The sequence below is a fragment of the Myotis daubentonii genome, chromosome 21, assembly GCF_963259705.1.
Source record: "Myotis daubentonii chromosome 21, mMyoDau2.1, whole genome shotgun sequence".
NCBI classification, from domain to species: Eukaryota; Metazoa; Chordata; class Mammalia; order Chiroptera; family Vespertilionidae; genus Myotis; species Myotis daubentonii.
The window spans coordinates 2,722,704-2,750,659 of NC_081860.1; the positions used below are offsets into that span (position 1 = coordinate 2,722,704).

The 27,956-nt window shown below is 42.9% G+C and overlaps 1 protein-coding gene and 1 pseudogene across 2 annotated transcripts; both read left to right on the top strand.

The window, feature by feature from the left end:
• LOC132222898 (zinc finger protein 501-like) overlaps positions 1-27,956 on the top strand; it is a 44,630-nt pseudogene that overhangs the window by 13,669 nt on the left and 3,005 nt on the right.
• LOC132222882 (gastrula zinc finger protein XlCGF26.1-like) lies at positions 1,206-6,321 on the top strand. Of its 2 annotated transcripts, none has more exons than XM_059678227.1 (3): positions 1,206-1,773; positions 2,564-2,687; positions 3,616-6,321. In XM_059678227.1, the coding sequence occupies exons 2-3, from the start codon at positions 2,567-2,569 to the stop codon at positions 5,415-5,417; spliced, it is 1,923 nt and encodes a 640-aa protein (XP_059534210.1). In that variant the 5' UTR covers positions 1,206-1,773; positions 2,564-2,566; the 3' UTR covers positions 5,418-6,321. The 2 variants fall into 2 exon arrangements, with proteins under 2 accessions (XP_059534210.1, XP_059534209.1); XM_059678226.1 differs by lacking the exon at positions 1,206-1,773 and adding an exon at positions 1,826-1,972.

The following is a 27,956-nucleotide window of genomic DNA, read 5'->3' on the forward strand; positions in this document are numbered from 1 at the left end:
GGGGGGGCATTTTCTGAATTAGGGTTCTAACTTTAACTATCATTGCTCAGAGGAAGAACAGACTAGAAGACAGAGGACAGAAGTTGTGGAGAGGAAGGAGAAGTCCTATAAATGATAAGAGAACTGGCAAGAGTGAGCACTAAGGACTGAGCCCTGAGATAATACAGGCATCTGAAGGTCACCTGACCTATGGGCTGGGCAAGGGTACAGAGCAGCCTTAACCCCTAGATCCTGGTGGTGTTTGCCAGGCTCTCAACAGACCATTTCCTTTCCACAAATTACTGCAAATGCTGAATTGATTAGGTGTACAAGGTTTGTGGAGTTTATTTCAGGGCCTGACAAACTTGTGGCCTCTGAGATAGTTGTGTCCTGGGACTGTCAGCCACTCTTGTAGCCCTTGGACCTGGGGAGTTTGAACAGATACTAAGTCCAGAATCCTAAGGCCAGGACTAGGGCTTCATGATGTGGACCTTGTTTTTAGCAACCAGTGCAATGAGTGGGAGGACTGCCAGGGCATAGGTACCAGAATGTGAATAGGCTTGGAGTGAAGAGTGAGCTGATTTAGGAACGTGCAGGTATGTTTTTTAAATATATATATGTGTATACACACACACACACACACACACACACACACACAGGGGCCAGATTATTATGTGTTCAGAGATTATAATAATCTGGCCACTCAGTGTATATTATACACACACACACACACACATACTAAGTGGCCAGATTATTATTGTACGTTCAGAGATCATTTGAGAGGATCCCTCAGTAAGATCTGCATAAATTTAATGCATTGTTGCCCTTCTGTTGTGGTGTACCAGTCTTGGCCTCACATTGACTATTCGCTGACGGCCACAATTCGCACGTTCAGACCCAGATTTTCGGCTGACAGTCCAGTCTTTAAACACTTTATCAACAGCTGCTCTGGAACATTTAACGAATTCAGCTGTTTTGCTGATACTCACTCCATGGCTCCAAGTGCCAACAATCATCCCAAGTTCAAAGGCTATTAAATCGCATTGTTTACACATATCTTTAGAAAAAACTCACTTCTGTCATGGCAAACAAACTGCTTCCCTATTTATAATGGTCTGGCCCTCTAGCAATTTCAGCGTGAAATTATATCTAATTTGCCTACAAATGTCAGGTGAACATAATAATCTGGCCACCCAGTGTGTATATATATTGATTTTAGATATAGAAAGGAAGGGAGAGGGAGAGAGACAGAGAAACAGTGATGAGCAAGAAACAATGATCAGTTTCCACCTGCATAACCCCTATTATGGATCCAGCCCACAGCCCAGGCATGTGACCTCACCAGTGCTTGGTTCTATACTCAACCAATTGAGACACATCAGCCAGGACTGTAGATCACTTTCATACAGGGAATCATGGTCAGGTTGGTAATGGTAGTAATAGCTCAGAAGGGACAGTGTGAGCCCGAGGGCTGGCTTTCCTGCTGTGGCCAGTATTTGTGGGTCACAACACAGCATAGGGACAGAAGTTGTTCTGTCGAGTGTCAGGGAGAGATCATGGTTCAGTGAGAGATGTTAGCAAGCATTCTCTGGACAACACTTGATAAGTAATAAGACATTAAGGAGAGGACTATGGGGGCTGGGGCTAAGAGAGTGGAGGTGTGAGAGAGGTGTGGTAAAGAGTGATTTGCACTTGAAGAGTGAATGTGAATTGATGGCCACAGCACCCTGATATTGACATAAGAGTGAATGACCGGAAACCCCATTTCTGGTGGTGTCTGGATGATCCAGTAAGGTGAATTTTAGGGTAATTGCCTGTAAACAGGGTTGTTTTGGCGCTATATTCAAGGTATAGAGCTTAGGTGCCATTTACCTAACCACCTGCCTTTTGTTGTTGGGGATGACACCCTGGATAATAGGAGTGCCATAGCACACATCAGTGTTACCCAGGCTTCAAAATGTCCACTGGCATGGGCAGGGGAGAAGAGTAAGGGGTAAGAGATTATGGACATGGTGAAATGTAATTTTGGGGGAAAAAGGTGATTAGGAAACAATTTGTCCTCGCTGCAGCAAATTTGCATTACCTTTGAGATTGTGCTTCTGGGAATGAAGCTGTGTGAGAGAAGTGTTCTTCAAAGAACTCTGTGCAACAGGTAGTGCAAAGCGATGGCCGTGGCACCTTGCAGTTGGGGTCAAGAGGGTCCAGTGTGATGCCATCTATTTGGCGTCTTTGAGAAACAATCTGAGGGTATTGACTGACAAGACCAGTATCAAATCACACAATGTCTTTATGGCCAGCATCTCTCTTTCACCTATGGTTTTAAGAACCACTCTGTTGATAAAAGTCAGTGTGGCGTACATGGGACTTTCAGACCTCAGGTGTCTTATCTGCTCAAATGCCTTTATTAGAGTAGGAAGACAAAATGTCAGTATAAATATAAGAAAACAGTGGCTTTCATGGGATGAAGGCCTGGTATTTTCTCTGGAGTGGACAGAGCAGATGGGTGTGGAGGGTGGGGATTATGACAGACTTAGAATCTTAGGAGTGAAGCTGATCATGGGATGTACTGTCTCCATTATGACAGGTTATGAACTTTGAGGACGTGGCCATTGTATTCTCTCAGGAGGAGTGGGGGCTCCTTGATGAGGCTCAGAGACTTCTGTACTGCGATGTGATGCTGGAAATATTTTCACTTGTGTCATCTGTAGGTAAGGCCTGATGTTCTCCCAGTGTCCTGAGGTGATGACCTGTCTGCCTTTATTCCTCAGGGGTAGCTTTCTCTCTACCACAGCGAGAACATGGCCTCTGGTAATTTCCCCCACTGTCTTGTGAAATGAGCTGGATGGTGAGTCCTGAGCAGAGGACTCCATGAACATCCCTCTAACACCTGTTACCTCAAAATGTACAGGAAACAGAGAGTCAGGAGTCTTGCAGTGAGCTTCATGGGTCCCAGCTTGCACTCTCTCTTCATGGGAGGCTGACAGTTTCCATATGCATGGCTTCAACTTCTGCCATCTTTCTCTAGGTGAAGGTTCTTTGTGGCGACCTGTTCCATGTTATGGTCTTTACTTACATGAAACAGAGGCTGTTCTTGTGGGACCTTCAATCAATTGTTTGTTATATTCTCTTCCCTGAATACTATAGCAAGCTGTGTTGCTCTGGCCCAGTGCTGACTGCTCACCTCTTCATCACCTGTTCCTCTGCACTGGTGCCTCTGCAGTATTCTGCAACATTGACTTGCACATGTGTTATGAGGTGCAAATACGTGCTAATTAGACCTCGAAACCAGCTACTCCTTTATTGAATTTTACTTGGAGTAAGACCTAACCACTATTTTGCAAAGCTTGTGCATGTACCCAGCAGACAAGCCATGCTGAATTCTTTAAGTTGAAATATTAGCTGGAAATCCGTATTCAAATCCATGTGGTGCTTTCCATTTTTGTGTCATATTTCTGGTGAGGCCTCCCTGTTTTGTAATCTTTATTAGCCCAGAAAGTGACAAGAGCCTCTTATTAATCCTTCCTGCACATATATTATTTTCTGACAATTGCATGGAACCAACGTGTGATGTGTAACTGGGACTTCCCCCTTTCACCACATTCAGCATTCATTTCCTTACCCTTTCTCTCTTTTAAGGTTGTTGGCATAAAACCGATTGTGATGAGGCCTGTTCTGTATCTATACAAGGAAAGTCGCAGGTCAGGGCTTCTAAGACAGCTCCAAGCACCCAGAAGATCCCTCTGTGTAAGCTGTGTTTCTCTCTGTTAAAAGTTATTTTGCACCTGACTGGTTCACATGCAGCATACTTTGAGCAGAAAGCCTTCTGTAGTGATGCACGTGCTGGAGACTTCTGTTTCATTGCAAACTCTCACGAGCAACAGAGGAATGAATGTGGGGACGAGCCCTGGAAAGAAGCTATGGACAGGGCTTCCTTTGTGAGCAGGTCCAGCTTCTACTTATCTTCGGTGTCTTCCGCCAGCAGGGAGGTTGGGGAAGTCTTGCAGTACAACTCAGAGCTTCCCAAGCACCAGGCCACTCTCAACACTGAGGAGCTACCCTGTGGCAGTGAGATTTCACAGGAATTTCTTGATGGAAAAAGTCATCACCAGTGGGGTGAATGTGAAAACGCTGCCAGCCACAACCTGAAAGTTGTTCAATGTCACGGTGACTGTTCTGGAGAACTGATTTATGAATGTCACAAATGTAGGAAAGTTTTTAGACAAATCTTGAACCTAATTCGACACAAGAGAGTTCACACTGAAGAAAAGCTGTATGAGTGTAGAAAATGTGCGAAGTCCTTTTGTCAAAGGGCTCACCTTACTGACCACTTCAGAGTTCACACTGGAGAGAAGCCATATGATTGTAGAGAATGTGGGATGTCCTTTCACGATAGGTCTAAGCTCACTGTACACCTCCGAGTTCACACTGGAGAGACGCCATATGAGAGTACTGAATGTGGGAAGTCTTTTAGCCAAAAATCCAGCCTTACCAAGCACCTGACAGTTCACAGTGGCAGCAAGCGATATGACTGCTGTCATTGTGGAAAATCCAACTGTAATAAGTATAACCTCAGACAACACCAGAGAGTTCACACTGGAGAAAAGCCCTATAAGTGTAGAGAATGTGAGAAGGCTTTTAGCCTCAAATATCACCTTATTAGACACCTGAGAGTTCACAGTGGCAACAAGCCGTATGAGTGCTGTGATTGTGGGAAGTTCTTCAAATATAAGTCTACGCTCAAAAAACACCAGACAGTTCACACTGGAGAAAAGCCCTGTAAGTGTAAAGAATGTGGGAAGTCCTTTCGTCTAATATCTCACCTCACTGCACACCTCCAAGTTCACACTGGGGAAAAGCCATATGAGTGTAGAGAATGTGGGATGTCCTTTCGTCAAAGGTCTAAACTCACTATACACCTCCGAGTTCACTCTGGAGAGAAGCCATATGAGTGTACTGACTGTGGGAAGTCTTTTAGCCAAAAATCCAGCCTTGATAAGCACCTGAGAGTTCACAGTGGCGACAAGCAATATGAGTGCTGTGATTGCAGAAAATCCTTCAGTGATAAGTCTTACCTCAAACAACACCAGAGAGTTCATACTGAAGATAAGCCATATGAGTGTACTGAATGTGGGAAGTCTTTTAGGCAAAAATCCAGCCTTACTAAGCATCTGAGAGTTCACAGTGGTGACAAGCCATATGAGTGCTGTGATTGCGGAAAATCCTTCAGTGATAAGTCTTATCTCAGACTACACCAGAGAGTTCATACTGGAGAGAAGCCATATGAGTGTACTGAATGTGGGAAGTCTTTTGGCCAAAAATCCGGCCTTACTAAGCACCTGACAGTTCACAGTGGCGGCAAGCAATATGAGTGCTGTCATTGTGGAATATCCTGCAGTAATAAGTATAACCTCAAACGACACCAGAGAGTTCACACTTGAGAAAAGCCATATGAGTGTACTGAATGTGGAAAGGCTTTTAGCCTAAAATCTCCCCTTTTTAGATACCTGAGAGTTCACAGTGGCAACAAGCCGTATGAGTGCTGTGATTGTGGGAAGTCCTTCAATGATAAGTCTACTCAACACCAGAGAGTTCACACTGGAGAAAAGCCGTATAGAGAATGTGGGATGTCCTTTCGTCTAATATCTCACCTCACTGCACACCTCATGGTTCACACTGGAGAGAAGCCAAGAGAGTGTACTGAATGTGGGAAATCTTTTAATCACAAATCTAGCATTATTAGACACCTGAGAGAGCACACTGGAGAGAAGTGTTATATGTTCAGCAAATGTTTTACTTTTCTCAGTATAAGAACACTGAAGGCGACTCTTTGGGACCTGTTTTTCTGAATATAAACCCCTTTTAATGGAACATGTACTCTGATATATTCCTTATAAGTTTCAGTACAAGTGAGGATTGAAGGATCTGCATTTGTACTTGCTAACATGCCCAGACCTACTACCCAATTGATGTCACAGTGAGCATTTGTGGCCGAAGAGATTTCATCTCTGCCACCTGGTTCACCTGAAGAGCGTGCATCAGTCACAAACCCTATGTGCTCAGGGGAAATGTATTCTGTGTTCTTGCTTGTGCTTGAGAAAATTGTGATTACTTCAAGTTCTTGACAGGATCTTCATTCCTTTCTCTCTGACTAGGGAATGGTTCTGACCTAGGGTTTCCACAGAGCACCCATCCTAAGCTAAGGAGTGTTACCACTTTCAGGGACATTGTGGGTCTCACTTTTTGTTTTTATGAATTGTTTTACTTTCTAATTCACCAGCCTGCAGATTGCTTACTGTCCTCTGTTCTGGTTTATGATCTTTACTAAAGATGTTTTTTCTTTCATTGCTTTCTTTCTTTCTTTTCTTTTTTTTTAATTTCACTCTCTGGATGATTTGATACAAAAGTTGTGATCTATCATCATGGCGAGATGAACAGATTTGGTGGGGTCCCCCACATTTTCTGTGCTTTGGAAAGCATATACTATAATAATGTCACGAAAATCACTCTCTGTATTTATAGACATTAAACATGGGTTTCACTGGGGAAAGCAAAGTTTCTAGTTAACCATGGGCCCTACTCACTCCAGTGTCTAGGTTATGATGGAATCCCTCAGAAACAGCTTCTCCTGTGGGAAAGTTAATTTTTATCACCCAAAGATTAACCTAAGTTAAAAGCAAAAAGAGATGGCTTTATTCAGAAATCATGACTATGACACTAATAGTGTGACATTTTTCTGATATGTGTTATTCTTTTCATGAAAGGAGACCAACTTCTATTGTGTTCAGATGATTCTCTAACTGTTCTAGAGAGATAGCTTTAGATTTAACCATATGTACTTGAAACATCAACACCTTCATTTTTAAAATTCTTTCCATAGGAATTGTTTATTAATTTTAGGGGGGGTGGGGAAGAGAGATATAGAGGGGGGAAGAAGATGAAACCAATAAAACAGAAAACATGGATCAATTGCCTCCTCTTTTCTTTCTGAACAAGGATCAAATTTGCAACCTAGTTAAGTGCCCTTACCATGAATCAAACAGGCCATCAATGTGTGGGGGTGTGCTTTATGGGAGGATGTTCCAACCCACTGAGCCTCCTGAGAAGGCAGCACCTGAATTCTTTTTTAAAAAATATATTTCATGAATTTTTTCAGAGAGGAAGGGAGAGAGACTGAGAGCCAGAAACATCGATGAGAGAAACATCGATTCAGCTGCCTCCTGCACACTCCCCACTGGGGATGTGCCCGCAACCCAGGCACATGCCCCCGACTGTAATCGAACCTGGGACCCTTCAGTCCGCAGACCGACGCTCTATCCACTGAGCCAAACCAGTTTCAGCAGCACCTTAATTCTTAATGTTTCCTTTAAGAGAGTAAATTAGTATGACTCAGCATTTGTCGAGTCCCAAACTTTCTGTGCTTTGGAAGGGACATGATAATGGCAGAAAATCAGTTTTTGTCCAATATTGGATTATTTTGCATTGTTGACCAGTTCCTTGAAACAAAGTCTGCATCACTTTGTGGTTCAAATTTGCAGCCTGATGCCTCGGTGATTGGTGAGTTCAATGGGGATAAAGAATAGGAGTCGTTTGTTGTGCTTGTGGGAACAAAATGAATTATACTAGATGCCCAGTGCATGAATTTGTGCACGTGTGGGGTCTCCATTGGGGCAAATCAGGGCCATCTTGCCCAGTCCAGATCGGCCAGACCCCAGCAGCAAGCTAACCTACTGGTCTGAGCGTCTTCCCCCTGGTGGTCAGTGTGCATCATAACAACCAGTCTTTCCCAGTCGTTCTACAGTTAGGGTCAATTTGCATATTACCCTTTTATTATATAAGGTAGATTCTCTGTTCATAGTATTACATAATTTTCAGCAATGTGTAAGGGAACTCCTCCCCACAGACTGCAAAATAGCCATGTGCCATGAAGTATGAAATTTCATACACTGGTGTCATTTGTTGTAAGACTCTGAGGTTTAAATGGAACAACCATTAGGACAGACACACTATATTTACAGTGAGTGGAGAAGACTGTAGAAAATTGGAGGAAAAGTGTCCTTCTGAACATTTTGCAAAAATGATCAAAGGTCTGTGGCTTGTGTGATGTTTTATTACATACATTCTCCATGCCCCCAAAACTGTTTTCTGTTGCTGAAGTCATTGGCAGAAAAAATCAAGAGTTTGTTGGAGCCCCTGGCCTCACTTCAAGGTTTCCTCAACTAGCAAGACCTCGGAGCTGAGGAAGGATAATCCTATCATCAGTCCCAAGATTTATTTTTCGTAACCAGTCAGAATTGCCGTGGATTCCGATGGCAAAAGTCTTAACTGCTTGCTGATATTGGCTGCTCCTGTGCCAAGGCTGCTCCTCCCAGGAAATTAGGAGAGAGATGGCAGAGCCCATATATGGTTGCGATTTTAATTTCCTAACAAGACAGGGATGTCCAGGTATTTATTTGGAAGTACTTTTTAAAAGACTTTATTAAGTATATTTAAAACTGACATACAGCAAAATGCACTGTTCTAATATGTACTCTTTGGTGAGCTTGAACATATGAATAAAGTTGTAAAAATGTCACATATGAAATAAACATATATCTCACTCGTGCAGGTTCGAGCAAAAGTAGGCTTACAGATGTGAGTATGCAAATCACAGAGTTTATTCTCTTATTTTATATGTCTTTTCATTTTAAAAATAATTTTATTGACCTGTTGGAAAGCGAGAGAGAAGGAAATGGAGATATGTGAAACATTGAACTGCTGCTTCCTGTCCACCACCTACAGGGCATCCAGGTAGCCATGTGCCCTGACTTGGGCTGGAACCAGTGACCTCTCAGGGCAAGGGATGGTGTCCAACCAACTGAAGTACAATGGCCAGGGAAGAGATTGTACTTGTATTATTATTTACTAACTATTGTATTAATTTCCATACCAACAACTCTAAACCTACTTTACCACACCCTGTATTTACCTCCTGCCCTTTTATAATCTCTCTTTCTGCCTTCCCCTGCTCTAAATGCAGTCATTCATTTTCCTTTCTTTAAAAGATTAGTTCATATTTTTCATAATGTTATAAACACTATAATTTGTGTATACTTTAACAAATATTGGACTCTTTCATGCTACAAAGTTGTTTTGAGATTCAACACTAATGCTTATGTGAAAAACTTATTATTTTTTATTGCTGAGTAATATTGTGTTCGGTGAATAACCACTTTATTGATCTTTGCTTTATGTTATTTCTAGGTTTGGGGCATTATAAATAAATTTTGGGGGAATTTGGGTTCAGTTATTCATACATATATGTTCTACTTATCTAACTGTTGTAGTGTAGGTGAGAGTTTTACTTTTAAGACATGCAGAACTGTGATCTAAAATGGACATTCTCTTTGGCTTTCCAGACACCCACAATAATGAAAATTCTAGTTTTTCTTTATCCAGGTGAGCTCATGCAATATATATTTTTAAATTGCAGGCATGAAAATCATTATAGTGTTAACTTGTTTTGTTTTAAATCCATCCCCCTAAAAAATTTTATGGTGAGCATTTCTTTATGCATTTATTTGCGTTGTCTTTATCTTTTTTGTTGAAAAGTCTGGTCAGAAACTTTTGCCAATTTTTAAAATGAATTTATGATTTAAAAAATTGGCAGAAAGTTCAACATCTAAGACATCTACATTTATCCGCACCATGGAAAATTTGCATTACGTATGAAGTTGTGCCTCTGGGAATGATGCTGTGTGATAGAGGTGCTGTTCAAAGAACTATGTGCAGCAGATTGAGAAAAGTGATGGCCCCTGCACCTTGGGAATGGGATCAAGCTGATGAAGCGTGATGCCATGTTTTTGGTGTCATAGAGGAACAATTGAAGGGACTACAAAGCAATTTCCTGAGAAGACCAGTATCAAATCACTCACACTCTCTTTATGGCCAACGTCCCCCTCTAACCTATGTTTTTGACATCCAATCTATTGATAAGAGGCAGTGTGGCATCCATGAGGGGTCCAGAGCTCAGGTATCTTCTATCTTCTCAACTTAATTTTGTAACAACAGAGGGATACCTAAGTTTTTATTTGGATCCACTTTATTAAAAAATATATTTTATTGATTTTTTACAAAGAGGAAGGGAGAGGGATAGAGAGTTAAAACATCGATGAGAGAGAAACATTGATTAACAGCCTGCTGCACGCCCCCCCACCCCACTCCCTCCCCCCCGGGATGTGCCCACAACCAAGGTACATGCCCTTGACAGGAATTGAACCTGGGACCTTTCAGTCCGCAGGCTGACGCTCTATCCACTGAGCCAAACCTATTAGGGTGATATGCAAATCAACCGAATGGCTGAATGACCGATTGCTATTACACGCACTGACCACCAGGGGGAAGATGTACAATGCAGGAGCTGCCCCCTGCTGGTCAGTGCACTCCCACAGTGGGAACGCCCCTTAGCCAGAAGCCGGCTGACGGGGAGCAGGAATAAGCAGTCAGTCTGACATCCCTGAGGGATCCCAGACTGCAAAAGAGCGCAGGCTGAGCTGAGGGACCCTTCGCACCCCCCCCCCCGTCCCACCCCAGTGCACGAATGTCGTGCACCCGGCCTCTAGTTTTAATATATATATTTTTTATTGATTTCAGATAGGAAGGGAGATGGAGAGAGAGAGAACCATCAATGATGAGAGAGAATCATTGATTGGCTGCCTCCTGCATGCCCCCATTGGGGATCGAGCCTGCAACCCCGGCATGTGCCCTTGACTGGAATAGAACCTGGGACCTTTCGTCTGCAGGCTGACGATCTATCCACTGAGCCAAACAAGGTAGGTCCTCCTACCCTTTTATGCTCTTTCGGCTTCCCAAGCCCTCCATGCTGGCATTGATATAACTTCTTTTGAAATAGATTAGTTCATATTTTTCAGTATTTGTAGGCATTATAAGGTGTATAATCTTTAAGAAATACTGGCATCCTTCATGCTACACAGTTATTTTGAGATTCAACAATGATATTTATGTAAATAGTTAATTATTTGTTGCTAAGAAATATTGTATTATTTGGATTATCCACTTACCCTTTGATGTGTCTATGGTTTTGTTTATGTTCACGTTCGGGGTTTTATAAATAAAACTGCTGGAATTATTGTGCTGTTTTTTCTTATAGATACGTGTTTTACAAATTGACTCTATTGGCTTCTTAGGTAATAGAAGACAGTCATCAACTGAGTTCAAATGATTAGGATAACTGTTTTAGAGGATGGCTCTATATTTAATGTTATGTTTTTCAAAATTCAATGCCTTAATTGTTTCTTTTCTTTTTTAATCTTCAGCCAAGGTTATATTTATTGATTTTTAGAGAGAGGAAGAGAGAGAGAGAGAGAGAGAGAGAGAGAGAGAGAGAGAGAGGAAACAACGATGTGAGGGGAACATGGATCACTTGCTTCCTGTATATGCTCTGACTAGGGATCAAATCCACAATCTTCTTTGGGGGTAGGGTGTTATGAGATGATGCTCCAACCAACTGAGCCACCTGGCCAGGAAACACTTTAATTCTTAATGTTTCCTTCAAACAGTGTATTAGTAGGACTCAGCATTTGAGAGAGTGTTTCTGTTGCATGTGTTGGTATTGGTTGTATGTGTGAATTTGCTGCTACTTTCTGTGTGCGTGATTGTATGTGTATGTGTTTTTATTCTCTTTGTGTCACTCTTCTGTTGCCATGTATGTCTCTTCTTGTGTGTGCCTGTGTGTGTCCACTGTGTGTGTTGGTGTGCCTTGTGACATTGTCTTGGTGGCCCCGTGTATTTTTATCTGTGTTTGTGTGTGTTCCTCTCAAAGTGATGTCCAAGTCTGTAGTCTGGGTCTGTGTGAGCCTGGCCACAAGCCCTGCACCTGAGAGCCCATCTTTGCCTGGGAGTGTTCTGTACCTGTGCGTTTCCATGCTTATGGTGTCTATATGTTCCCTGTGAGATTGTGTATGTGTACACCCCAACAACAGGCAAATGCATAGGCAATCTCCAAAGGGGTGATTTAGAGGATAATGTGTTCATCTTCCTTGCTTCCCAGGCTGAGCCCCTTTTTCACCTGCTCTTCCAAGCCTCTGTTTTACCCCTTTGGGTCCCATGTCAGGCTTGTGGATGGATGAAGTGAGGGGTCATAGAACCCCAGGCTGAGCAAAGGTGGGGCATTGAGGAAGACTCTGGTGGCACAAAGGAGGTATAGAATGTGGAGGTGCTGTTTTGGAAGTACTCTAAGCCTTCGGGGAGGATCTGGGAGATCTTGGATCCTTGGAAAGGAATCAGTGGATGGGTTTATATGGGGTAAAACTGTGGGGGAAGAATTCTAGGTCCTTGATTCCCCCCCTGACCCCCCCAGCAATGAGTAACTGGATACCCCTGGAGAGGGCTGGGAGAGTTTGGTGGTCCTCCTGGTCCCTGATGAGCAGGTCAATCCCTTGCCCATGTGTAAGCTAGGCTGACGCTTAATAGGGAATGTGCCTGGGGCTGCTCAGAGCATAATTTTCTGACATCTAGACTCTCACCATTTACAGGGTGAGTTTGGGCACCCAAGAACATTGGTTTGAGGAGGGAGAATCCAAGATGGCGGCATAGGTAAACACCAGAGATGGCTGCCTCACACAACCACTTCAAAAATACAACTAAAAGATGGAACGGTCATCATCCAGAACCACAGGAAGGCTGGCTGAGTGGAAATTCTACAACTAGAAGGAAAGAGAAAAGCATACCGTGACTCAGAGGAGGTGCGGTGCAGAAGTAAATTACTAAGGTATAGAGGCGCACGCGGAGCTGGCTGGTGGCTAAGGGCGCGGTTGTCGTTTTCAATCGGGAGGGAGTCTCAGGCTCTGAGCTCCAGTTCCGGGCGAGTCTCTGGGGACCCAGACTTATACGGGAGAAATTGGACTGTCGGGCATCAGTCGGACCTCGAGGGCAGCTTTCTCTCGGGAGTGCTTGCAGCGATTGCCAGGACACTGAGAAGCAGGGACTCTGAGGGCAGGACAGAGAGCAGCCATAATTGCTTGCTCCGCCCTGTTGATCCCCTGGGACCCCGCCCTGCCCATGCCTTGCATGGAGGATTTTGCATATGAAAGACCTGGCCCTTTGCAATCTGATAATTACCTAACAAACTGCAGCTGGCCCAGGGCCCCAGGGCAGCTTGCATTGCGTCACAGCTGGCTCCTGCCTGGTAGCCTCAGGCAGAGGCTAGATTAGCACCTCCCTGGAGATCCAGGAGCCAGTGGGCCCGGTGATCAGAGTGGGACCATCCAGATTGCATCTCCTCGGATTCATAAAGTACACACTCAGTGGGCAGACTCAGTGAGCACCAAAGCCCCATTAAAGCAAGTCTTGCACAAAGCCTACAAGGGGGTGCACCAAGAGTGTCCACCTCAGGTAATTGGGGAGGCTGAGCCACTGGGCCCTATAGGACACCTATCACAGAAAGCCTCTATTGACACAGCGAAGCATAAAAAAATGCAGAGACAAAGAAACAGGACACAAATGACAGAAATGGAGGAAAGCAAACTCCTGGATATAGAGTTCAAAACCACACTTTTAAGGTTTTTCAAGAATTTTCTAGAAACCGCCGATAAACTTAATGAGACCCTCAAGAAATCTAATGCGACCCAGAAGATCCCTTTGTGTAAGCAGTGTTTCTCTGTGTTAAAAGTTATTTTGCACCTGACTGGTTCACATGCAGAATACTTTGAGCAGAAAGCCTTCTATAGTGATGCACGCGTTGGAGACTTCTGTTTCAGTGCAAACTCTCAAGAGCAACAGAGGAATGAATGTGGAGACGAGCTCTGGAAAGAAGCTATGGACAGGGCTTCCTTTGTGAGCAGGTCCAGCTTCTACTTATCTTCGGTGGCTTCAGCCAGCAGGGAGGTTGGGGATGTCTTGCAATACAACTCAGAGCTTCTCCTGCACCAGGCCACTCTCAACACTGAGGAGCTACCCTGTGGCAGTGAGATTTCACAGGAATTTCTTGATGGAAAAAGTCATCACCATTGGGTTGAATGTAAAGATGCTGCCAGCCACAACCTGAAAGTTGTTCAGTGTCACAGTGTCTGTTCTGGAGACCTGATTTATGAGTGTAACAAATGTATGAAAGTTTTTAGACAAATCTTTAACCTCATTCGACATAAGAGAATTCGCACTGGAGAAAAGCTGTATGAGTGTAGAGAATGTGGGAAGTCCTTTAGTCGAAAGGCTCAACTCACTGAACACCTCACAGTTCACACTGGAGAGAAGCTATATGAGTGTACTGAATGTGGGAAGTCTTTTAGCCTGAAATCTAACCTTAATAGACACCTGAGAGCTCACAGTGGCAACAAGCCATATGAGTGCTGTGATTGTGGAAAATCCTACAGTAATAAGTATAACCTCAAAAAACACCAGAGAGTTCACACTGGAGAAAAGCCCTATATGTGTAGAGAATGTGGGATGTCCTTTTGTGTATGGTCTCAGCTCACTGTACACCTCAGAGTTCACACTGGAGAGAAGCCATATTGAGTGTACTGAATTTGGAAAGTCTTTTAGTTACAAATCTAGCATTATTAGACACCTGAGAGATCACACTGGAGAGAGGTGTTAAATGTGCAGGAATGTTTTCTTTTTCTCAGTATAAGAACACTGAAGGCAGCTCTTTGGGACCTGTTTTTCTGAATTTAAACCCCTTTTAATGGAACATGTACCTTGATATATTCCTCATAAGTTTCAGGTACAAGTGAGGCTTAAAGGAGCTGCATTTGTACTTGCTAACATGCCCATACCTACTACCCGATTGATGTCACAGCGAGCATTTGTGGCTGAAGAGATTTCACCTCTACCACCTGGCTCACCTGAAGAGCGTGCATCAGTCACAAACCCTGTGTGCTCTGGGAAAATGTATTCTGTGTTCTCACTTGTGCTTGAGAAAATTGTGATTACTTCAAGCTCTTGACAGGATCTTCATTCCTTTCTCTCTGACTAGGGAATGCTTCTGACCCAGGATTTGTCCAGAGCACCCATCCTCAGATAAGGAATGCTACCACTTTCAGGGTCATTATGGGTCTCACATTATGTTTTTATGAATTGTTTTACTTTCTAATTCACCAGCCTGCAAATTGTTTACTGTCTTCTGTTCTGGTTTATGATCTTTAGTAAAGATGTTTTTCTTTCATAGCTTTCTTTATTTTATTTTTTTTATTTTCACTCTCTGGATGATTTGATACAAAAGTTGTGATCTGTCATCATGGCGAGATGAACAGATATGGTGGGGTCCCCCACATTTTCTGTGCTTTGGAAAGCATATACTGTAATAATGTCAGAAAAATCACTCTTTGTCCAATAATGGCTTATTTTATACCACTGAGTAAGGCAATGAAAGAAAGTGCATAACTTTGTGGTTCCAATTTGCAGCCTGGTGTCTCTAATATTGGTGAGGTCAGTGTTCCCTTAGAAGAGGAGTCATTTTTTGTGCTTCTATCATTGTTCTTACATTATCTTCTGAGGAGTTGTTTTAGGTTCTAATTCACCAACCTGCAAACTGCTTTTTGTCCTCTGTTCTGTTTTATGATCTGTTAGTAAAAGTGTTTTTTGCTTTTGTACCTTTAATTGTGTGGGTTATATTCACTGTCTGGAATGATTTGAAAGCATAGTTGTGATCTGTCACACTCAGAGGTGAACAGATATGGTGAACAGTTGGGTTTCTAAACTTTCTGTGCTTTGGAAGGCACATAATAATAACGAAAAATTAGTCTTTGGCCATTATTGGTTTATTTTGTATTGCTGACCAAGCCCTTTAACAAAAATCTGCATGACTTTTTGGTTCTAATTTTTTAGCCTGCTGCCTGTATTATTGATGAGGTCAATGATCATCCAGAAGAAGAGTCCTTTGTTATGCTTCTGTGAACAATATGAATTATATTCTCTGTTCGTAGTATGTCTTACATACTGCAAAGGAGCCCTGATCCATGATGTGTGAAATTTCATAGGCTGGTTTCATTTGTTGTAACACTGTGAAGTGCAACTAATATTAGATCAAAGACTGTTTTCATATAGTGAGTGGAAGCGATGGCAGTATATTGGATGGAAATTGCCTCTTCTGAACATTATCCACAAATAACCCAGTCCTGAGGCTTGTTTGTTCTTTGTGTAGCTGAAGTGATTGGTTGTGAAAAGAATCCAATGGTTTTCGGGATTCTCTGGGCCCCTCTATGGTGTTCACTTCAAGGTTATCACAACAGGCAAGAACTCAAAGCTAGAGGAAGGATCATCGTGTAATTAGTCCCAGGTTGTGTGTTTTTTGACATTATGATGGCAGTAGTCTTCACTTCTTGACAATATTTGCTGCCACTGGAGCAAGAATGATTCAAAAAATGAGATGGTCATGTCTATATAGAGTTGCCATCTTAATTTTCTAACAACAGAGGGATAGCTATGTTTTTATTTGGAACCACATTTTAAGGCTTTACTTAGTGTTCAAGCCCCTGGATGGTTGGGGGTTGAGGATCTGTTCCCCACCTTTGTTGACCCCTAAGTTCTCCCCCGAGGCCCCCTGTGACTGTTCCTGTCTTAGGTCTTTCCTCCCTGAGGAATCTTACCCGTCATTGACTAACCAGCCATCCTCCCGGGCCAAGCAGGGTGATGTGAGGTTTAGTTCTTTCTCTTTGGTAGCGTATGCCCCTGTGGCCACCATGCCCAGTAACTGCCTTTGGATCCCATCGCCTGCTGGCGGGGCCCCGGCATCGATCATATATTTTGGGGAACCCAGGTTTCTTCTCCAGAGAGGGCCCAGCTTACACCATTGGGCAAGAGACAGATCTATGGTACCAGCAACCATGAGGCTTCAACCTCACTCAGTATGAATAGAGAGCTTAGGTAACAGCTATGGGCAATTGGAAGAGGGACCCTCTTGGCAAAAAGGTCAAGAGAGGTCAATACAGAATGCTTAAGTGCTTTCCCAGGGGGTCCCCTACACAGTGGAAGGGATTAAATCCATTTATGTTCTTAAATTATATTGCTGTGAAATATTTAAAGAATTAGTTTGTAAGTTTGGGATAAATGTACAATATGCTGTTGTAAAATATTAAAAATTATTAATGAGCTTTTGAAGAATAATATCATGTAAGGATATTCTTTGCTCTAGGCTATGGCAATTCAATTTTAAACTGGCTGTTAATTTCCTTTTGTATAGACAAGCTCTTAGTTATATTTTTTGTACCTCTTCCAGGAGCAAGTAGTTAGTCCCCTACTTCCTTGCCCCACCTATGTTCCTACTGGATACTATATTAGGCATGGTATCAGCCCACGTAAGGGTTCTTACCTATGAAGGGTCAGGAGCATAAGTCTGAAATACTTCTATATTGGCCCTAGGTAATATTACCGTATAGATGATTACTGCTACCATGGCAAGAAAGACAATCTCAGGCGTCAGGCGTCTTCCTTACTATGCCTTAGGTTGTCTTCTGGCTGTTTGTTGTCTGGCTTGTCCTCCTCCTGCTGGGTTCTACTTGGAGAACTTTAATTTAAAAAAAAAATGTTTTTCTTTTATATTAAGTAATCTACAGGTTACTTCTTGGATGTGGATTGATAGTGCCGTAAGGCTATGTATATCAAGTTAAAGTTATTAAATATTTATGGTGATTGTACTTATTTTTAGATTTGGTATTTAACAGCAAATCATTAGATTATCTTATAAATATTAGTGGAAGATACTTCAAAATTTTAAAATTTCTTTTTATTAAATTTAAGATAATATTTTTAAACAATATTCCCCTTTGGTTTATTTGTATATACAGAGGGGTTATGGGAAGTCTTCAGTAACTTTTTTAGAAGAATTTACTAGGATTTAATTGCTTATAAATATATTGGCTTCTTATGGTAGGTACTGTTATTAATAAAGTTAGTAAATTTCGTAAAGTTTTATGTCTGATTTACGAGGTGTAAATGCTGCCTATCTTTAGCCTAATTTAAAATGTAGTAGTGAGGAGCTTTTGTTATTTTAAATTATATCTTAAAATTCTACTGCTGTGTTTGAAGAAATGTTAAATAAAATAACTTGTTTTGCCCTTTCTTAGAGGCAAAAAATTAAAATATATATTTATTAATTTTTATTTGATAAAGCTTTCTATGTCATTTTAAGTATATTAAATTGGCTTTATTAAAAAAATCCTTTAAGAAGAAAGAATAAACTTTTGAAAACCTTTTAGGGCCCATGAAATGTCTCAAAGTTATCCCTTGGTTATAGTTATAAAATCTAACTTGAAAGACTATTAAATATATATGTGTATATATGATTTGAAGATTATATTCATTTTATAATTATTAAGAGATATCAATTAAATTAAAACTGACCGTTGTACTTAAAAAAATTTTGGTTGGGATTATAGAATTTATCCTCCTTTTTTAATTAGATAAATGTTGAAATTTTACTATATTATTTCTCCTAATTTATTTAACTAGAACTTAAAACTCTTAGCTGGTGAGATGGCGGCGATATAGGCAGACGCGTCCCAGGTCGTGTCCCGGAGCAAATGGAGTGAGCAGCTGAAACTAGTAACACCCACCCCGAATTGGCGAAATTGCTCAGCTGGTGAGATGGTTTGCAGCCAGGAAGGGCAGAACTCCCCTGGAAAGGTAAAAAAAACCAGGGATTTGGGCAGGAAAGTTTGCCAGACCTCTGAGCCCAGAGGGTCGGAGGGAGACCGCATGGCAGACAGCCGCGTCCCCTGGGACAGGCACAGCCCCTGACGGGGGAAAGGAGATCTGCGGGATTCCTGGCGCTGCCAGGGGATTTGAGAACTGGGTTCTGTGACCACGGAGGACTGAGCCTAAAGAGGGCAGCCTGAAGAGCTGACTTGACCATACAGTGCCAGTAAGAGAGGAACTTACAGAACCTAAGCCTTCCCCGTTTCCGCGGCCGGCGTTTGTTTGTTTGTTCTCACCGAATCCTGTTCATGGGACATTTCGGATACAGACACTCACCTGTGCTGAAGAGAGGGAGAGGGTGCGGAGGAGTGGAATCTGGGGAGAGACTGAGGAGAGAAGGGGGGCCAGGAGAGGTGGCAGCGAATTGAGCGCTGAGACACCCCTTAGCCTAGGACTGGGGCAGCCATTCTCTCCGGAGAGTGAGACTCCTCCCCCCAGCCCCCAGGCAAGGAGCACAGCCACACCCAGATTCCACCCTGAACAAGATCAAGGATTAAAATAATCTGATCAGTCCCTGGGAGTTAACAGGGTCTGGCCTATAGAAGGATTTTCAATGCCGTATAGCCTCAGAGGCCAACCCCAGAACACTGCCACCCAGAGGCTGAGCCACAAACCAACTCTTTGCTAAACACAAAATAAGGCAGTCTGAGAAACAAATAAGGCCTGCTTTGAAATAAGGACTGTGGTTTACAACACAGAGGAACAGTGTATCACAGGGAAACTCAACACTCTCCTGAATACCTGGCAGGACTAAAAGCGAGCCAGACTGAAGAATAGAAGAACCGAAGGACCTTCACTACTGCAATTTTTTTTTTCTATTTTCACCTTTTAACTAAGAAACCAATTTTTATTCTCTTTTTTTCTTTCTATTTTTTTTCTTTCTTTTCTCCTTTTTTTTCTTCTTCTTTTTTTTTTCTTCTTTTTCCTGATTTTACCCTTTTAATTACTACCTTCTTATTTTTAACCAGCAATATTACTGTTACCATTTTACCATCTTTTAAAGTGCCATTTTATTTTCTCTTTATTCTATTTTGGGATTAGTGTTCTCCATTCTATTTTCATCATTATATTATTGGTTGTTTCTAGTTTGCATCCATCTACAGGGAGCTGTTGCTGGAATTTGCTGGGATTCGTGACGGTTCTATAGGAGTATTCTCCTCATATAAAAAGTCTCTTCCCCTCTTCCACTTCATTCTTTTTTCGCTCTTTTTTTTTCTTTTCTTTTCTCACTTTTATTTTTCCCCTTCTTTTTCCCAATTTCATTTTTGCACTCCCTTTTTTGATCCCTACTTTTCTTTTTTCTCTTTTATCTTTATCTCTTCCTTCTTCCTTATCCCCTAATTCTCTTTATTCGGGTGGTCACCTTTATTTGGGGTTATTAATATTGTGAATATATTTGTGTTTAGTGCCTGCTACGTGGGGCCTTGTTGTGTTGTATTTTGTGCCCTTATATCAATGCAGCAGATCAGAGCAATAGCAGCCTACTGAGCACCACACCCTCGGCTAAGGAACAGCAGCTGTACATGAAACCGGCCCCCACCTGCCAGAAGAGCCACCACAGCTGTGAACAGCACCCACCAGAGGAGCTGCTGCCAACTGAAGAGCAGCTGCTACCGCAACCGCCCGAAGAGCAACCACAGACCAAGGAGTCACTGCCACCGAGGGAGCAGCCACTGAACGATTCAACGTCTAGATATGTCAGTGAGATCAAACATGGGTAGACAAAGAAACCCCCAAAGGAAAGAGAAGGAGGACTCTCCAGAAAAGCAGCTAAGTAATACGGAGGCATGCAACATGACAGAAAAAGAATTCAGAATAAGGGACCTAGAGTGCATAAACCGGATGGAGGGAAAAATCGACAACCTCTGCAAGAAGCAAGAAGAAACAGATGAAAATATCAACAACTTAAGTAAGACCCAGAAAGAAATGAAGAGTGATATAGCTGCAATAAAAAACACCATTGAAAGTATCAACAGTAGGGTAGGAGAAGCGGAGGACTGAATTAGTGAATTAGAAGACAAGGAAGCAAAACACACCCAAAATGTACTGCAATTGGAGAAAAAAATTAAAAGACAGGAGGAGAGCCTAAGGGAGCTTTGGGACAACATGAAACAAAACAACATACGAATAATAGGGGTACCAGAACAACAGAAAGATGAACAAGGATTAGAAAACCTATTTAAAGAAATAATATCAGAAAACTTCCCTGAGGTGGGGAAGAAAAAAGTCACACAAGCCCAGAGAGTCCCATACAAGGTGAACCCAAAAAGATCCACACCAAGGCACATCATAATTACCATGGCAAATGTTCAGGACAAAGAGAAAATCTTACAGGCCGCAAGAGAGAGACGGAAAGTCACATACAAGGGATCTCCCATTAGATTATCAAATGATTTCTCAACAGAAACACATCAGGCCAGAAAAGAATGGACAGAAATTTACAAAGTGATGCAAAGCAAAGGACTGAATCCAAGAATACTCTATCCAGCAAGGCTATCATTCAAACTTGAAGGGGAAATAAGCTTCACAGACAAAAAAAGGCTAAGGGAGTTTATCACCACCAAGCCAGCAATGCAAGGAATGCTAAAGGGACTGGTATAAAAAGAAGAAATAAAAAGCTCAGAAAGAAAACAGCCACACACACTCAAAAAAGAAATGGCTACAAACAAGTACCTTTCAATAATAACTTTAAACGTAAATGGACTAAATGCTCCAACCAAAAGACATCGAGTGGCTGAATGGATAAAAAAACATGACCCATACATCTGCTGTCTACAAAAAACCCACCTCATTAGAAGGGACTCACACAGACTGAAAGTGAAAGGATGGAAAAATATCTTTCAGGCAAATGGAAAGGAAAAGAAAGCTGGGGTAGCAATACTTATACTGGACAAAATAGACCTCAAAGTGAAGGCCTTAACAAGAGATAAGGAAGGCCACTTCATAATACTAAAGGGATCAATACAACAAGAAGATATAACCCTGGTAAACATATATGCACCCAATGCAGGAGCACCCAAATTCATAAAAAAACTCCTGGAAGACATCAAAGGAGAGATCGACAACAATACAATCATAGTAGGGGACTTTAATACACCATTGACAGCACTGGATAAGTCCTATAGACAAACAATCAGCAAAGATACAGCAATCCTAAATGACTCACTAGATCAGATGGACTTAATAGACATCTTCAGAACACTTCACCCCAAAGCCAGGGAATATACGTTCTTCTCAGGTCCTCATGGGACATCTTCAAAAATTGACCACATATTGGGTCACAAGCAAAGTATCCCCAAATTCAAGAAGATTGAAATCATAAAAAGCATTTTCGCAGACCACGATGGCATAATACTTGAAATAAACTACAATAAAAACAACCCCAAATACTCAAACACTTGGAAGCTGAATAGCATGCTATTAAATATTGACTGGGTTACCAATGAGATCAAAGAAGAAATTAAAAACATCCTGGAAACTAATGACAATGAAAACACAACAATCCAAAACCTATGGGACACAATGAAAGCAGTCCTGAGAGGGAAGTTTATAGCGCTACAGGCCTATCTCAAAAAAACAAGAAAAAATGGTAGTAAGTCATCTAACTCAACATCTCAAAGATTTAGAAAGAGAGCAACAAGAAAACCCCAGAGTGAGCAGAAGGAAGGAGATAATAAAGATTAGAGCAGAAATAAATGGCATAGAGACCAAAAAAACAATACAGAAAATCAATGAAACCAAGAGCTGGTTCTTTGAAAGGATAAACAAGATTGACAAACCTCTAGCCAGACTCACCAAGAAGCAGAGAGAGAGGACCCAAATAAACAAAATCAGAAACGATAGAGGCGAAATAACAACAGACCCCACAGAAATACAAATGATTTAAAAAAAAATACTATGGACAGCTCTACTCCAACAAACAAGACAACCTGGAGGAAATGGACAAATTCCTAGAAAAATACAACATTCCAAAACTCAATCAGGAAGAATCTAAAAATCTCAATAGGCCAATAACTATGGAAGAAATTGAAGCAGTCATCAAAAAGCTTCCATCAAACAAAAGCCCCGGACCAGACGGCTTCACAGGGGAGTTTTACCAAACATTCAAGGAAGAACTAAAACCTATCCTCCTCAGACTACTACAAAAAATTCAAGAGGAAGTGAAGCAGGGGATCCCTCGGGGGTGAGGACGACGGGGCCCCAACGCGCTAGGGCGTCTTCATGCACGACCCCAGGGACCAGGTTAATTGATGCAGATCCATTTAATTGAGGAACTACAGGGGTATATATAGCATGAGGGGACCAATCAGAGGGAGACACGTTGCTATAGGCGACCAATCAGAGGGAGACACATTGCTATAGGCGACCAATGGCTGAAAGGCTGGGGTACTATGCATGTGGCTCTAGGAATTAATTCAGGCGGGCATTGCTACTTCCTGGTGTGCTGAGGAAGCATGTCATGGTGGAGTATGCTCACACCATTGCAACAGCCACAGTGCTGAGACATACTTCCTGAGCTCTACTACATCTCCCCCTTCCTTTCTAATTAGCGCCAAAGCCAAGGAGTTGTCACTACTCAGAAGGAGATAGACGGGTGGCCTTATAGACGGGTAAAAGGAGTAGCAGAGACACGTGCCACTGGAAACTGGGAAACACTAACTGGCATGAGAAGGCCATGGTGAGGTATCACAGTCCACAGTCCTTATCTGTGTGCACCTGTGCTATTAGCGGTGATGATAGCACACATTAATAAGAATAATGTTCCTGCCGATGGGTTCCCCTCTGGCGCCATGCGCGCGGCTTGGTCTTGTAAAGCCTTGATGTCACCCCAGGTGATGGGGTGAGCTCGTCGGTGTCTAGGTTGTCTCCGCCGTCGGGGCTGGTTCTCTTCTATGGTCAGGTCCTCCATTTCCTCCACGGGGGGCGATGGTGGTGATCTACGGCTCATCGTTGATGGTGTAGGGTTTGACGTCACGAGCAGGGATCCACGCGGGACTTTTGTCGCCTTCTGGAAAAATACAAGCAAACCCTCTCCCCTGGGTTAAGAGCGGGTCGGGGCCTTTCCAGGCTCCAGTGAGTGGGTCTCTCCACCGGACCAAAGGAAGAGGTGATGGTATGTCCCGGAGTCCTCCCCAATGTTTATACATAGGGGTTAATCCATGCTCATTAACATGAAAATAATTGAGGGTAGTTAAGGCTTGGGTTAGCAGTGCATGAGGATTTCTCCCTATCACTCCCCCTTTTTCTTTAATCAGTTGGGCCTTGAGTTCCCTGTGTAGTCTTTCAATAATTGCCTGTCCCTGGGGGTTATAGGGGATGCCCATGGTATGCTTGATGTCATGTGATTTTAAGAAGACTTGAAATAGAGTGCTGGTGTAGCATGGTCCATTGTCAGTTTTTACCTCCCACGGGAATCCAAGGATGGGAAAGGCAGCCTTGAAGGTGGCAATGCTATGTTTGGCTTTTTCCCCCATTTGGGCCTGGGCAAACGTAGCTCCTGAGCAAGTATCTATGACTGTGTGGACATATTTCGATTTGCCAAATGCTGGGACATGTGTGACATCTGCTTGCCATATGGCATTGGGCTGTAGTCCTCGGGGATTGGCCCCTCTGGGTTGTAAATGCCCTAGGGGTAGTTCAGGGCCACAGGATCGGCAAGCACGTATGAGGTGCTTGCACTGAGCTAGAGGCAGATGGGGGAAGAGCTTATGGAGAGAGGAGGCTGACATATGAAATTTGGTGTGTAGGAGTCTGGCCTCTTCTATGGGTTGTAGGGTAAGAACTAGCTTGTCCGCTTCTACGTTGCTAGGGAAAGTTGGCCTGATAGGCCAGTATGAGACCGTAAGTGTTGGATATACCAGGGCTGTTTGCGGTTCTCTAGGATGTCCTTTAAGAGTTGGAGGCTCTGATCTAGCGGGGTATCTATAGCTCTTAAGGTGGAATACCCTATATTTTTTGCCGTATGCACTGCGTAAGCACTATCTGAGAATAAATTGACTGGACTATTTTGACAGTAGAGAAGGGCGTATATTATAGCTCTGAGTTCTCCTACTTGTGCTGAGCCTTGATAAGTATATCTAAGATAAGTGGGGTTGGTGGACGTTTTAGGGGACTTTATTATTGCTGCACAGTAATGCTTCCCCGCGTCAGTGAAGGCACTGGGTGCCCTTTGAGGGAGCCGTTGACAGTTCGAGGTGGAATGCGGGAGTTGGCGCCCTTTGTAGCAGCCGTTGACAGTTGACGGTGGAATGGAGGGGTTGGTGGTGCCTTTTGCAAATCCCCCCAACAGTAACAAAACCATGACGGTTTGGGAGCTGAGCCCAGGGTGGAGGGAGGAATGGAGACACGGCTTCCAGGCGACGAGGCCGGAATGTCAGAGAAGGGGGTAACGGTTTTTCCTCGTGGACCTCAGCGGGTCGAATCCTTGTCAAGACCTTCTCCCAAGTGGAGGGGTCCCAAATGGGGGCCTCGATTAACCACAGATTGGACTGTAATAGATACTCCCAATGAGTTTGGAGTTCCTTTTCAGAGACCTTAACTTGCCTGCTCTGCAGTAAGGCGTGGAGCGCGCGCGCTTGTGGCGCTCTCGCCGAAGGGGGAAAGTTTCCCATTTTACTGTAGAGGGTCGCTAACCCATCCAGCCATTCCGGGGGCCCCACGTTCGGGCGCCAGATGAAGCAGGGGATTCCTCGGGGGTGAGGACGACGGGGCCCCAACGCGCTAGAGCATCTGCATGCACGACCCCAGGGCCCAGGTTCATTAACGCAGATCCGTTTAATTGAGGAACTACAGGGGTATATATAGCATGAGGGGACTAATCAGAGGGAGACACGTTGCTAGAGACACGTTGCTATAGGCGACCAATCAGAGGGAGACACATTGCTATAGGCAACCAATGGCTGAAAGGCTGGGGTACTATGCATGTGGCTCTAGGAGTTAGTTCAGGCGGGCATTGCTACTTCCTGGTGTGCCGAGGAAGCATGTCATGGTGGAGTGTCCTCACACCATTGCAACAGCCACAGCGCTGAGACATACTTCCTGAGCTCTACTACAAGGAAGGAACACTTCCAAGCTCATTCTATGAAGCCAGCATCACCCTAATACCAAAACCAGGTAAAGACAACACAATGAAAGAGAATTACAGGCCAATATCCCTCATGAACATAGATGCCAAAATCCTCAACAAAATCTTAGCAAATCGGATCCAGCAGTACATCAGAAAGATCATACACCATGACCAAGTTGGATTTATCCCAGGGATGCAAGGTTGGTACAATATCCGCAAATCAATAAACGTGATACATCACATAAACAAATTGAAAGAAAAAAACCACATGGTCATATCAATTGATGCAGAGAAAGCATTTGACAAAATTCAACACCCATTTTTGATAAAAACTCTCAGTAAGGTGGGAGTAGAAGGATCATACCTCAACATAATAAAAGCCATATATGACAGGCCCACAGCCAGCATCATACTCAACGGAAAAAACTAACACCATTTCCCCTAAGAACAGGAACAAGACAGGGATGCCCCCTCTCACCACTCCTGTTCAACATAGTACTGGAAGTGTTAGCCATTGCAATTAGGCAAGAAGAAGAAATAAAAGGCATCCAAATTGGAAAAGAGGAAGTAAAACTGTCCTTATTTGCAGACGACATGATATTATACATACAAAACCCTAGAGACTCCATCAAACAGCTACTAGACTTAATACATGAATTTGGCAATGTAGCAGGATAGAAAATTAACCCCAAGAAATCGGAGGCATTTCTATACACCAATAGTGAACTTTCAGAAAGAGAGATTATAAAAACAATCCCGTTTACCATCGCACCAAAAAAATTAAGCTACCTAGGAATAAACTTAAGAGGTAAAAGACCTCTACTCACAAAACTACAGGACGTTGAAAAAAGATATAGAGGAAGACATAAACAGATGGAAGAACATACCGTGTTCATGGATTGGTAGAATCAACATCATTAAAATGTCCATACTACCCAAAGCAATCTATAAATTCAACACACTTCCCATTAAAATACCAACAGCACACTTCAGAGATCTAGAACGAACTCTCCAAAAATTCATCTGGAATAAAAAAAGACCCCGAATAGCTGCAGCAATCCTGAAAAAGAACAAAGTAGGTGGGATCTCAATACCAGATATCAAGATGTATTACAAAGCCACTGTTCTCAAAACTGCCTGGTACTGGCACAAGAATAGGCACACAGATCAATGGAATAGATTAGAGAGCCCAGAAATTGGCCCGAACCAATATGCTCAATTAATATTTGACAAAGGAGGCAAGAACATACAATGGAGCCAAGATAGTCTCTTCAATAAATGGTGCTGGGAAAATTGGACAGATACATGCAAGAAAATGAAACTACATCACCAACTTACACCATCATGCCTGGTATCCAAACAATCCCGTATTAAACTCCATAAGGAAACTGCATCAACCGGGGTCTTACTTGGCTCAAGGGCTTTATAATGATTGCGCATTTGTTCTCCAACTTTCTGCCACGTTTCTAAGTTAACAGTTCCTTCCTCAGGAAACCAAGGGCAGACCTCCTGAATGAATTTTAAAAATTTTTCTACTTGCTTGTCATTAACCTTAGTTCCTTTACTATTGAGCATAGACTTTAACATTTGCCCATAAAGGGCATTTTCTTTAGATTCTAATTGCCCCATGCTTTACTCCCAATGATCAACAAATTGCCCCTCTGTTACCTTAATGAGTGCACTCTTTACGGAGGAGTTCCTCACCGTCGTCTCTCCAAGCCCGACGGAACTCCCCACTTCCCAAATCCTCAGTCTCTGTTCGGGTGCCAGTTTTGTCAGGGCCAGCCTGACAGGTTGAGCCGGGCTGAGGTAGGGAGGTGGGAAATGAGAAAAGAAAGAAAGGAAAGCGGGATCGGGAGGACTCCAGTTCTTGAGGAACTGAAGCGAAGTTTATTAGTCAGACAATCTTATTTATACACAACACAATCTCTAAGAGGGACAGAACAGAAGGACAAGTTCTCAATATAGCATATCTCAGTAAATAGTTACAGACTTCTTGGTAAGCCATGAAAGGCTGTTCTCATTCCACTAAGGTTTCTCTTATTCTGCTGATAATCGCCATCCAAACAAGCCTGGGAAAACTGTGTGGGTAAGGGTCCCAGCCTTGCTAGCCCCTTCAGGTGCAAGGACCTTGCCAGCTTACATCTGGCCCCCAACAGATCCCCCTTCTTTGTTTTTTAGGCGAAGTTCATGTTTCAGTGTCTGACAGTTTTTTCTGTGTACA